Source organism: Hevea brasiliensis, chromosome 5, assembly GCF_030052815.1.
Source record: "Hevea brasiliensis isolate MT/VB/25A 57/8 chromosome 5, ASM3005281v1, whole genome shotgun sequence".
In the NCBI taxonomy this organism is placed as follows: Eukaryota; Viridiplantae; Streptophyta; class Magnoliopsida; order Malpighiales; family Euphorbiaceae; genus Hevea; species Hevea brasiliensis.
In genome coordinates, this window is record NC_079497.1 from 7653402 (window position 1) to 7667467 (window position 14066).

Below are 14066 nucleotides of genomic sequence, written 5' to 3' on the forward strand. Positions count from 1 at the left end.
AATAAGGATTAATTAAAGGAAGGAAATGTATCCATTTCCAGATTCTCAAGCCAAACCCATTTACGCGTCTTTCCAATGTTACCACTTTCCAATTTTTTTTTAAAGAAAAATCTACTCTTTTTTTTTTTTTAATTAACCTCATTATTATTATTATTATTATTATTATAAAAGTCCACTTGGACATATGCAATTTATTAAAAGTTTATTACAAAAAATTAAATAATTGCTTGAATTTATAGTAATAATTAAAATTTTAATTATGTTCAAAAAAATTAATATTTTTAATTAGATACAATTTTAATTAAATGATTAAATTAAATTTTGAAATAATAAATTATAATATAATCCTTAAAATTTTATTTTATTAATAAAAAAAAATTTTAACTTAAATTTTTATATTTATTATATTTTAAATTTTTTTTACTATTATTATTATATAATAATTAAGAAAATATTAAATTACTTAAATTATAATAAAAAATATTTTTAAATTTATTAAATTATCCTTTATATTATCTAATTAATAGATAAAAAGAGGTAATATAATGAGTTTTAAAAAAATTATAAAAATAATTATTATATTTAACCAAAATAATAAAAAAATTATAAAAAAATTAATTAATAAATAATTTTAAATAAAATAATTTTTATAAAAATAATAAATATAAGTAAATGAAATAAATAATAAATATTTATTATAAATGAACTCTTGCTATAATAAATATATATTATATAAATAATGTATCTTATGCCGATGATATGATATATGCATCATGGCCGCATCTCCATAGCTGTCGCCCTTTTCATTAAAATTTACTAATATAGATAATATATGCAAATTGTTCTTCTCAATCTAATCAATATTAAGATGTTAACAAATATGCGTAGTTTTTTTAAGAAAGGATTAATATGTGTAGTAATTAATTATCTTAACATCGTACTAATTTATTCATATAATAAAATTTTCTTCACCTAAGATGCATTTTTTAATTAATTTCTAGACAATACAAGTTTACACAAAGATTAAAAAGTTATTTTAAAATATAAAATTTAAATTAAGAGACTATTTTATTAATAAAATAATATTTTAAAAATTATATTATAATTCATTGTTAATTTTTTTTAATTTCAATTTTAATTAGATATTTTTTTATATTTAAAATTTATCAAAGGTTAAATTCTTAATATTTTTTAAGATATAAAATGATCATTGAGTTTAATAAGAATATTTAATATTTTGTTATGTAACTAAAGAGAACATTAATAGAGGAAAAAAAAAAAAGTAGATGAATATTCTTTTTCTTTAATAAGAGATTAAGAAAATGGGGATTCGAATCTATATTTACCAAATGAGTGATATTACCTTCAACTGCTGGCAGGGACGGAACTAAAAGGTACATGTTGGATGAAATCAAATTAGACTAAATGAAGTTAAAACTGTTTAGCAACAAAATCAAATAATCTTCACCCTTACCCATACACCCTATTTATATGCACATTAGTTTTTATGATTTTTGTGATTTAGTTTTTCTATATGTAATTTTTAAAAAAATTGTCACGACTCAACCTATGGGCCGGACCGGCACTAGGACTTGGGCTAGCCTAAAGCCCCCGAAGCCCGTAGTAAACCTAACTATTCCTCAACTCAATTCCAAGGCTCATTTGGGCCAAATTTCAAGAATTCAACCGGACAGAGTCCGGCCATAAAATGAACCATTCAACGAGGAGTTTTTGACTCGTCCGACCTGTAAACACAATATATAATAAATTAGAGAACTTAGTTCACCCTCCACATAATCAAAATGTCATAACTCAAATGGGAGTTCAGCTTCCTCATCCAATCCCATTATGCATACAGTTAAATTTTACAGGTCTAACATAACTTTTATAATACAGGTCCAAAATAAAATAAGTGCTTCTAACACATGCAGAGTCTAAAATTTAACTCAATTGTACAAAATACATTAAATACTATCAATGGACGTGCGAAGAAGAAGAGCAGGTTAGTCACAACAAATAATCCTCCTGTAGCCTGGAAAAATAGATGAACAGGAGTGAGCATTCGACTCAGAGAGTAAAATATCAATTTTAATAATAATCTCTATAATTATCTAAAACCAATGCATAATGTAGAGTGAAATGCAACATCATTATAATTTTCATATCATAACAGCAAAAAAGTAATTTTGGAGCACTCACACACCCAACACTGTCAAGCAATACATATATGGGAGCTGATCCCCTATCCAGCCCTCTTAATCCAACCTCTGCCAACGAGTGTCTCTTAAGTCGTGTCTACCTCGAAGGACTAGGTCCCAGCGGGTGTCTCTCAAGTCGTGTCTACCGGTCCTGTCCATATCCAATACCATACCACACGCACGCCACGCATACACACTGCTCCAAATTACCACAAACAACATCCATGATACTTCAATAATTATGAATGTAATATAAAATATGCTTAGTATTTAACTACATAGATACATATTTATAAGTGATGCATAGGCATGCTTAAATATATAATAATATCGAAATTATAATTAAAATTAATATTTTACTCACAGACTTAGCCGAAGTCACTGCGGCAGTTGGGCGGAGATTGAAGGCTGCCCTAGCTCACATGACAATTTTATAGTAATTATTTAATATATTTGACTCGATACAAGCTTGAAAAAGACCAAAGATGTCCGAAGTCGTGTCGAAAATCCGGCAGACTCTCTCTTATACTTAAGACCTACCCAGCTTGTAAAAAGGGCTTAAAACGCACTTCTATACCCACAAATCACACACACACAACTCAATCACATTATATAGCTCCTTCTGTGCCCATCCAAACAGTCAACAATCATAATATGAAAAATTACAGTTTAGTCTTTATAATTAACCCTTTTGCAAAAACTAACCAAATGAATTCTAAAAATTCTAAAACTTTGCCTCGTGGTCCTTAGCAATATTACTAAGCTAATGCAAAAGAAATTTTAATTTTCTAAGCTACCACGAATATTCTATGGATTTTTAATCCAATTTAAGTACTAGATAATTAAGAAAAAGTCAGGTTCGGATTTACCTATGCTGATTCCGACCTCGGGAATGCGCGGGACGTCTGATAAAGGTGGGGTAGCCAAAATCTTGACCCAATTCCAAGACCTTTTCGGTAGCCTGTCTGCCCAGTCAGAAATTTACAGACTCGGGCAACCCTTGAATTTTCGCGAATTGAAGGTACCTATACGAAGCCCACAACACGGGGGTTGGTATTGCCGCGAAGCTCTTGACGAGTAGAGCACTCTAGTACTCTCGGTTTTCTTGTAGGGTTCACAGTTTGCGAGAAATTTAGCCCAACAGTCGAAATGGGCTAAAACTTCACGGACAAAAATTGGGCAAACCGCTCGATAGATTTTAGTGTTCTTAGTGTCTATGGAAAGCTCTCGAGTTGTAGATGGGTTTTGACACAAGACCCAATCCGATTAGTGGCTGGATCAGTCAGAATCAGCCCGGGAAGACGAAATGACGTGCACGCACAGGGGGAACTTCGTGCGACTTTTTTGGCCACCTAGAGCGTCAGCCGGTGGCGGGGAGGTCACATGGAGGTGCGCCGGCGTGTGGGAGAGGCTAGGGAGGTGGCTGGCTGCGAGGGGTGGAGGGAGGAGAGAGAAAAAGGGAAAAGAAGTGGGGGTGTTGGGCGCGCGGAGAAGAAAAAGAGAAGAGAAAGAGGGCCAGTCCGATTCGACCGGTCTGACTCGGTCGGGTTGGATTCGGCCGGTCCGATTCAGGATATAAAATTTTGAATTTTTACTCTGCTTTGGATCGAAAACGAGGCCTAAAAATTCTGAAAAAATTTCAGAAAACTCAGAAAAATTCGTAGAGTCCAAATATATTTTTAGTTTTGCCACGTGGTCTTTAAATTAATTTTTAAAAATCATCAAAATTTTATATTTTTAGAAAATCGAATACGATTTCTAAAATCCTAAAAATTTCAAATAATTTCCTAAAATTTAAATAAAATAAAATATAAATAATTACCCATAAAATAATAAATTTAAAAATTAAGGGTGTTACATTCTTCCCTCCTTACAGAAAATTCGTCATCGAATTTTACACAAGGCAGAATAAAAGATCAAAATTACACATTAAATAAATAAGGATACTTGCTACGCATGTCCCGCTCTGACTCCCAAGTGCACTCTTCCACTGACTGGCTCCTCTACAAAACCTTAACCATAGGGATTTGTTTTGATCTTAGCTGCCTCACTTGGTAGTCTACTATGGCTACAGGTTGCTCCTCAAACGTCAAGTCTTCTTTCAGCTCTACTACATCTGGCTGTAATATATGAGAAGGATCAGGTATGTATTTCCTAAGCATGGAGATGTGAAATACAGGATGAACATGAGAAAGGTTGGGTGGTAACTCCAACCGATAGGCAACTGTTCCAACTCTATCAGTAACCTCAAAAGGTCCAATATACCGCAGTGCCAACTTGCCCTTCTTCCCAAATCTCATGACCCCCTTCATCGGAGAAACCTTCAGGAATATGTAATCACCTACTGCAAACTCTACATCCCTTCATCTGGGATTTGCATAACTCTTCTGCCTACTGAAAGCTATTTTCAATCGTTCTCTGATTAAAGGAACTATCTCGGAAGTGTACTGCACTAAGTCCACATCATGCACCTTCGCTTCTCCCATTTCTGTCCAACACAGAGGAGACCTATACTTTCTACCATATAGTGCCTCATAGGGTGCCATCCCTATGCTAGAATGATAACTGTTGTTGTAGGCAAACTCCACCAAGGGTAGCTGATCATCCCATTGACCTCCAAAATCCAAAACACACATGCGAAGCATGTCTTCCAGTGTTTGGATTGTCCTTTCGAATTGCCCATCTGTCTGAGGGTGGAAAGCAGTATTAAAGTTCAACTGTGTGTCAAGTGCCTCCTACAACTTCCTCCAAAATTGAGAAGTGAACTAGAGCCCTTTGTTAGATATTATGGAAGCAGGAACTCCATGCAATCTGACTATTTCTCGAATATAGAGCCGGACATACTGTGCAACAGAATATGTGGTCTTCACAGGCAAGAAATGAGTTGATTTAGTCAGACGGTTTACAATTACCCATATCGAATCATATTCTCCCGTGGTATGAGGCAACCCAGTCACAAAATCCATAGTAATCATTTCCCACTTTCATTCCCAGATAGGGAGCTCTTGCAGCTTCCCTGACGGCATCTGGTATTCAAACTTCACCTTCTGACAAGTCAAGCACTTGGACACAAAGTCTGCTATGTCTCTCTTCATGCCATTCCACCAGTAACTATCTTTCACATCATGGTACATCTTGGTGGAGCTTGAGTGGACATTGTACAGTGTATAGTGTGCCTCTCACACGATTTCATTTCTGAGATTGTCCACGTCGGGCACACATATTCTGGAACCTTGCATAAGGGCGCCATCATTGGCAAATCCAAACTCACCACCTTCACCATGCTGTACTCTTTCTATGATCTTCATCAATTGCTGGTCTCTGTGTTGGGAAACTTTGACTCTATCTTGCAGGTCTGGTCTCACTGAAAAATGGGCCAACAATACCCCCTCATCTGAAAGATCTAAGATCAACCCTTGATCCATCAATTCATGTACTTTTTGAATCAATTGTCTCTTCTCTGCTGATATGTGCGCCAAGCTGCCAGAAGATTTTCTGCTCAAAGCATCTACTACTACATTGGCCTTCCTAGGGTGGTACTGGATGGTACAATCATAGTCCTTCAGAAGCTCCATCCATCTCCTCTGTCTTAAATTTAAATCCCTCTGTTGAAAGATGTACTTCAGACTCTTGTGGTCGGTATATATCTTGCATACTTCACCATATATGTAGTGTCTCCAGATCTTTAGTGCAAAGACTACAGCCGCCATTTTCAAATAATGGGTGGGGTAGTTCTGCTCATGTCTCTTTAGCTGCCTTGAAGCATAAGCCACTACTTTTCCATTCTGCATCAAAACACACCCTAAGCCAACTCTGGAGATATCACAGTACACGGTATATCCTTCACCACTCATCGGTAATGTCATAAATAAATTATTTTTAATAAAAAATAATAATATATTATGTGCAGAGTGGGTTACAGTATTTAGAGTGGGAAAAAGGTCTTCCCATTCACACCCTGCACAATGTAGAGATTGGGGTTAGGTAAGAGAAAATCAATTAAGTTCGAGAAATCTTACTTATTATAACCTATAATTTTAGATAGTGATTAAATATATGAGCAATTGATTTTATTATAACTAATTATAAGTTATGTCTAAAAATTTTTCTCATTCTTTTTGTTTGTATATTAACAATTACACATTAATTAATTTAAGTTAATAAAAAATTAAATTTGATTAAATTGTATTTTTATTTTAATGATAAAGATAAAATTATTTAAAAATAAATATTAGTATTTGGATACAATTTTTACGTATTTGACTCACAATGTTGTAAAGATATAGAAAAGCTAATTTTAATGTATTTCATATAAAGACTTCATATAGTTCAAACGGATTCAAATGATGTTTAGGTTTGACTTTTTATGGCAGCAATCGTATAAAATTTTTAGAGAGGGGAATCTCACTATGTTTGGTTCGTTTCTAGTTGCTAACAAGTACTGGAATTAAACAGGACAACATACCCTAGAAGCTACTCCTGTCATGAACCAAGAATTTGCCACATACTTTCCTTTGGTTGACGGTTAAACAAAAACCTTGTATGGATAAAGACTTCAGTACATTTTTAGATAGTCGTCAAAATTCTGATTCACTCTGTGTTATGATCCCTAGTTTTGTTTTACTAAAGAAGGGTTCAAAGCTTCACCTAATGTTCACAAGCAGGGACAATCAACTTGTTTTATAATGCATGGAAAAGACGGACCCTTTTGATAACTCATTTGATTTATTCAAACAAATCATCAGCTGCTTGTCAAAATTTCATTACAAGGTCACGTGGGCTCCAAATCAAGAGCTTTAATGGTCAGTATGCTGACAAATGAAGATTCTTCTCTCTTTTAAAATTTTGTTTAGACCCATTCCAACTCTCACTTGCTGCCCATTCGCTACCTGCCAAAACCGGCCACTGATTGAAGATGAATTGCTTCAGGTTAAAGTTATGGTTTCCAATTCTCATGAAGGGCTAAGCCAAAAATCATGGTTTCCAAACCTTAGCTTAGACATGTCCCTCTTTCCATCCACTTTCTTTCCATTAGTGTTAGTTTTAGCATTTTCCAACTTCTGTACCTCATCTGCTATTCGCTACAAAATCTCAAATAGAAACCTTACTGAATCTTCCTGTCCATTGAACTTCGATGTTCTTCTACAACTCGCCGCTGAAGCTCAAATAAGGCCTGCTCTTATCGATGTGCCTACTCAATGTCTGTACATTCAGAAGGGAATTCTTTTCGTTCGATCAGAATACCTTCGAACCAATGGGTACTTTGTTCCCCCTCCTGACACTTATCAGGCATGCTGGGAATCATATAGGAGCTTAGTTGGAGATTTCTTACACGGTTTTGATATCCAATCCACTTGTGGGTATCATCCTGAATGGATTTCAGACACTTATATCAACATTACAACTCAGGAACAGTTTGAGAGCCTATTTCCCAGGTCCGAATTACAGGAACTGAGGCTTTCTTGTAATCAGTCTTTGGAAAATGGCTTTGTTTGTCAATCTTGTATCCACAAGTTGTCGAGTATTCAGAAACTGTCCCTCCAGGGTCCTGAAACTGAGAATGCTTCAATTTCTTCTGATTACTTGTTTATGTACGCGGCTGCTTTTAGCAATAAACTTGGACCGAGCGATCAAGCAACAGCGAAATGCTTGTTCAGGCTTGAATTTTCTATGCAGTTGAACTCCAATGAGAAGCGCCTGTCTTTAATTTCTGGTGTTGTTTTAGGTTGCATTATTGGGGTCTTGGGGGCTTCAATTGCAGCGTGGTTGTTCTGGATGCTGCACAAGAAATGTGGAAAGGAAAGGGAAAAGAACAATTCTGGTAATAAAGATGAGACTAGTTTGGACCTTGGATTAGGACTGCGAACTAGAAGTCCCAATTTAGTCAAGTTTAAAATCGGTGAAATCAGGACTGCTACAACGAATTTCTCAAGACATAATATTATTGGGAAGGGAAGTTATGGGAATGTTTACAAGGGGATGTTAGCTGATGGATCTGAACTTGCATTCAAGAGATTCAAGAACTGTTCTGCTTCTGGTGATGCAATCTTTGCACATGAAGTGGAAATCATCGCAAGTGTTAAGCATGTCAATCTTGTTGCTTTAAGAGGCTACTGTACTGCAACAGTTCCTATGGAAGGTCACCAACGAATTATTGTCTGTGATCTAATGCATAATGGAAGCCTCTATGACTATCTGTTCGGATCAGGAATGAAGAAGCTAAGCTGGCCAATTCGTCAGAATATTGCCCTGGGAACAGCTCGCGGATTGGCTTATCTACACTATGGGGTGCAACCTGCAATCATACATAGAGATATAAAGGCTAGTAATATACTTCTGGATGAGACATTTGAGGCAAAGGTAGCAGATTTTGGCCTCGCAAGGTTCAATTCACAAGGAATGTCACATTTGAGCACCAGGGTAGCAGGGTCTCTTGGCTATGTTGCTCCAGAATATGCCTTATACGGCAAGTTAACCGAAAGAAGCGATGTTTACAGCTTCGGCGTTGTGCTTCTTGAGCTCCTGAGTGGAAGAAAAGCATATGAAAACGACGAAGAAAAAGTTTCTCTATTGACAGATTGGGCATGGACGCTTGTGAAGGAAGGCAGAGCATTGGATGTCATCGAAGAAAACATGCCTGAAATGGGATCCCCGGAAGTGATGGAGCTATATGTTCACATAGCTGTTATCTGTGCTCATCCAGTATTATTTGCCAGGCCAACAATGTATCAGATTGTGAAGCTACTGGAAACCAATCTGCAGCTGGTTCCCTCAACTCTTGCAGCTTATGTTGGTGGTTCTAACAGTGGGCTTAGCTCTCTCTGCCCAAGTTATATGTCCTGTTCTTCCATCACAAGTGACGATCAAAATTTGGACAATAAGGATACACCGGGAAGCTTCACACTGACAGTTCTCAAGTGAATTGTTTGACAGTAAATGAATCTCTTTTTTTTCACCTTTTGTATTCTTAGTCCATTACATTTATTGTTTCCCCCCTGTAAAATTCTAAAGAAAAGAAATGAGTTCTTTCCCCTTCCTTTTAATTCTAATAAAACCAAACTAAACTGGTATTTTTTTATCCAATCTAAACTTTGCTTGCAAAGTAAGGTCGAAGCTTGCCTAAATAATAGAATTAAACCCAAAAATGACTTGAAAATTTTGGATTTGCTTGAAATTTGAAGCGAACTAAATTTGGAACAAACTAAACCTGTAAAAACTTCATCTGAACCTGGTATTGGAGCTTGTACTGGGGATATTATTGTAAAGTAGTTGCTTCTTTTCATCAAGTTGAAGCCCTAACCCCATAGGTGCATTAGTAATAATATTTTGAGTAACAAGATTGATTAAAATTGATTAGGATCCTATGGAGCTTAGTATATGAGAGCTGGCATACTAAACCTGCTAACCAAACGACCGCCTGGTAAAATGGATCCTTAATCAACACTCTATCATCTTTGGAAAAATTTATTTAAATGTACAACCATTGAATATGCAAGTTTTGTTCGATCATGGAGGATCTCAAATGGATAATAATTAAAATATTTTTGCAATGCTTTTTCATGTTTGGCGCAAGGAAACACACAAATACTTTACGCTTTGGAAGTTTTGACTTACAGGCTAGAGGCGGCCATAAGTCAATTTCGGTCTGATTTTGGGCCATAACCAACAGTTTTTGGTCTGTGGTTGGACGAATTTGAACTAAATCGGTGGGCCAGGTGGTGGCAGTTGAGTGGTGTTCGGATCGGTGCCTAGATGGTGGTTGTGATGGTGACCGAGTGTCGCAGTGACGATGGTCGTTGGGTGGTATTGTTGGTGGCAACTAGACCTGGTCCAAACTGGATCGGAATTGGGAATACTAAGGACCCGGCTTGGTTGTTCTCCCTTAGGATCATGAACCAGTGGTCTAGTCCGGTTCGAACATGTTTTTATTTAAAAAAATAAAAAATAAATAAAAATTTCAGTCATTGTATTATTTCAAACGAGAGTTGCACATGGTTCTTGCGGTCTCAGCTTAATCGTACTATAACCCAAAATGAACCATTACTATAGGAATCAAACCGTATCCAATTGGTTATTGATATATTTTCGCAAATGTATGAAATCGCACGATTAACATAGAATGAGTAGAGTATTGTTTTCATGATAATTATCTTTAATTACTAAAATATATGTCAATTTTACTAACATATAGACAATCAAAATAGATTAAATTTAAGAAATTAAAATTGAATTAGAAATGAAATTAACTACCATTGAAAATTAACTACTAAGGCAATAAAAATTTAAAGTTAAAACCAATGAAAAGGTGTTAGGGATATTGATTTCACTTGACTCAATCAATTAATTTTGTCTAATAATAACTTTAATTATTTTTGTAAATATAATAATTAAAAAATTATTTAATAATTCCTTTTTGGCATTATCAAACCTTCTATTGAATAGAGGTAATTCTATTTCTCAATAAGAACTAATCAATTAATTAACAAATATTATTATAAAAACCCCATGAACTCAACCTAAATTCTCACTCTCAGATGAAAATCATAAAATGGTTGCTAGCAAATCAAATTTATAATAATGCTTTTTAGCCAAAATTTTAAATTACAGATCAATTAAGTGTCAATTATAATACCTAAAAACATTAATATCAAAATAACAACTAATTGCGAGATAGAAAAATTAAATCAAAACCTTCAAATTAAAATCAAGTTAAGTTACATCAATATCCTAGCAATAAAATTTAATCGCTCATTATGTTCAAACTCAACTCAAAATCAATAAAATTAAGACCAAACATCAATCACTAAATGGGTTTTTAACAAAACTTAAAGAAAATAAAAGAAGACAAAATAAATTATAAGTGTGCTTGATGAAAAACCCTTGCTATAGCCTTTAAATATTCTAAGAAAACCCTCTCCAAATCTTTGCTCTCTCTCAACAATAGAGCTTTTGGGTGCCAAGAGCTTATTCAGCAGCCTCCTTTCTTCCCCAAGACAGCTTAGGCGCATCTGACCATTTCCAAGGCTGGTTGGGTGCCTGACATCCATCCCCAAGGCAGGTTAAGGGATGTTTTGCCTCTATTTTTTCATATAATTCTCCTCGGTTGTGGGATTCTTTAATTTCCAAAGCTTGTTGGGAAATCTACTACTTGGAAAGCTCACTTTAACCTTCAACTTGTATTTTTCTAAACTTTTTAATCTCCAACAAGCTCTTTTAGTCATCCCTTACATACAAACAATAAAAACTAAATCAAATAAAAGAAAATAGCTTTTAAGCTAATTACTCTAACAAATACTAATAAAAATTAATTAAAAATCAGAAAATGATAAAAATTAACATAGATAAAAATTATAAAAATACTATGGATCACTTATATGTACTGTTTTGGTTCAATTCTTATTTTTTACTAACAATTAAATTGGAATTGTACCAAAATAATAGCAAACTATAACAAAATCAAAAAATCGATTTTATACATATATTTTTTCAGATATATTATGTAATTTCAATAAAATTATATATTTATATGTAATTAAAATTGTAATGCAAGTATATATATATATATATATATATATATATATATATATATATATATATATATATATATATATATATATATATAATGTAATAATATTTTTTACTTTTTAAATAATTTTGGTCATAATGCATTAAATCGCTTAATTATATGATTAAATCACATTTTAGCCATATAATATACTTTTTAGTTTTTAATTAATAATTATATATGTATATTTTAGTTAAAGACAATATAATTAAAAAATAGGTAGAAAACAATATGATACACTTATTAAGTAGTATATATAATTTAGATATTAACATTATTTTTTACGTTAAGACTATTATTTTTATTGAAAAAAGACAAAAAAAATTTCTATGTCGAGAAGTAAATAAGTTCAAACTTATGTTTTTTATCAAATAAAGATTGAACTTTCTAATTAAGGCTAAATAAGTTATTACTTAATAAAATATTATTTTTTAATTCTAAATATTAAAAATTATTTATTATTTTTAATTAAAATAAACTTAAAAAATTGAAGAATATGATGAATAAAAATATTTAATATTAAAATTATTATTTTAATTTTATTAGTAAAAAATTAGAGAAAACAATTTTTTTTTTCTAAAATTTGGGTCTATTAAGCCTTAATTATAAAGTTTTGTCTTTATTTAGTGTAAAAATTTGATTTTTAACCTACTTGGCCCTCGATTGAAATTACAAGAGTTTATTTGATCTTTTTTCCTTATTATTATTGCTATTTTGATTTTTTTACTCTTCTAAAATGAACATAAAAATGTTGTAATTTTAAATGTAAGAATTCAGACTTAAACTAAAATTGAAATCAAAATTAAAATCAGAATTATATGGAAATTACTTAGAACCAAACTAAAATAGCAATCAAAGCTCGGTTCTAATTTTAGTTCCTAAAAATCAAAGAAACATGGATTCGATTCCGGTTCCATATCTTAAGGAGAAACAAGCTTAAAATTGGAATTCAACACCCCTAGCCTCAATCTAGATCGAATAGAAATCAAAATGAAACTGCCAGGAGCCAAACTGGTGATTATAGTTCAATTTAAGTTCATTCCCTCGACGAACTAAAATCGTTGATTTTGATTCAAAACCAGACCAAAACTGGCTCATGATTGAAACTTGTCGACACCATATTTTGGCCGATCCCTATAATCAATAAAACTTTGAAATCGATCCCCGGTACTAAGTCTCCTTCGGACAGCTAATCACATTTCCGATCCCTCTTTGATAGGCTGTCACAATTCCGATCTCTCCCCGCAAAGAATTAAATAAAATTGTTAAGTTCTCATCGATCAAAGCTTTACCAGTCTATCGCTCACCGATCTCTCAAACCCATTGTCGAAATTCAGGACCCGTCAAGTATATTCCTGATAAATGAACTAGCACTAGATCTTTTCTTACCCGTTTTATTGCCGATCTCCTTTTTGAAAGATTAAGAGCTAAGGTTTTGGTTCGGTTTAATGAGGATTCCGATCTTAAGTGTTCAAGTTAAATTTTCAATTTTAATCAAGTCCCATTCAGTATTTCTTCCCCACCGATCTCATGCTTATTGTGCTTTCCGATCTCTTATACTTAGATTAATAGTTGCATCTAGTTCTTGTTTCGCTATGCTCATACAATCAAATACTTAGGCAATTCAGAGATTTTCAAATCACATCCATTCATTGAACAAAGAGAGACCCATTTCATTTCATTTTTTTTTTGTACAAGCTATTCAGCTGGAGGGTCACCCCCAGCCTGATTTACATTTTGCTCACTCTCTCTCTCACCCTCGGCTTCCTCCTCACTGTCCTCATCATCACCCCCAAGAGCCAGATCGGCCATCCAAGAGAAGTCCTCCCCTGGGTAACGCTTCTGGAGTTCGGCCAAGAGGTCCTTGTGAGCATTCACATAGGCCCCGGCTATTCCCGTCACCATCTCTTCATCTTTCTCCTTAAGCTCCCCGTCTTTCTCTTTAAGCTCTTCGATGAGTTGGGCGACCTGAGCAGCTTCGTTGGCCTGTAGCGCCTGGACTTCTCCGAGAACCCGATTCCTTTCAGCCAAAACAAGATTCAGTTCGGCCACCCTGTCCTCATAAAACTTTGTCCGCCCCTCAACTTGAGATATATAATCTTGAGCGGATGAGAGTTGGGATCGGAGGGAAGCCACTTCCTGATTTTTCTTCCCTATCTCCTTACCCAGACGCTGAACCTTTTCCCAAACCATGGTCTGATTTACCAGGCACTCCACGTTCAGGCTCATGGATTGAGTCAAGATATCATCAAGGCTGTTCGAGGATAGCCTGTCCCGATCCTCCCGAAGAAAGATGGAAGACC

The 14066-nt window shown here is 34.3% G+C and overlaps 1 protein-coding gene across 1 annotated transcript; it reads left to right on the forward strand.

The window, feature by feature from the left end:
* Positions 1-6979: 6979 nt before the first annotated feature.
* On the forward strand, positions 6980-9233 carry LOC110656918 (probable LRR receptor-like serine/threonine-protein kinase RKF3). Its single transcript, XM_021813908.2, has one exon. The coding sequence runs from the start codon at positions 7017-7019 to the stop codon at positions 9117-9119; it is 2103 nt and encodes a 700-aa protein (XP_021669600.2). The 5' UTR covers positions 6980-7016; the 3' UTR covers positions 9120-9233.
* The last annotated feature ends 4833 nt before the right edge of the window (positions 9234-14066 follow it).

Coding starts and splice junctions, on each gene's coding strand:
- LOC110656918 (XM_021813908.2), top strand. CDS start 7,017: ATGAAGATTCTTCTCTCTTTTAAAATTTTGTTTAGACCCATTCCAACT.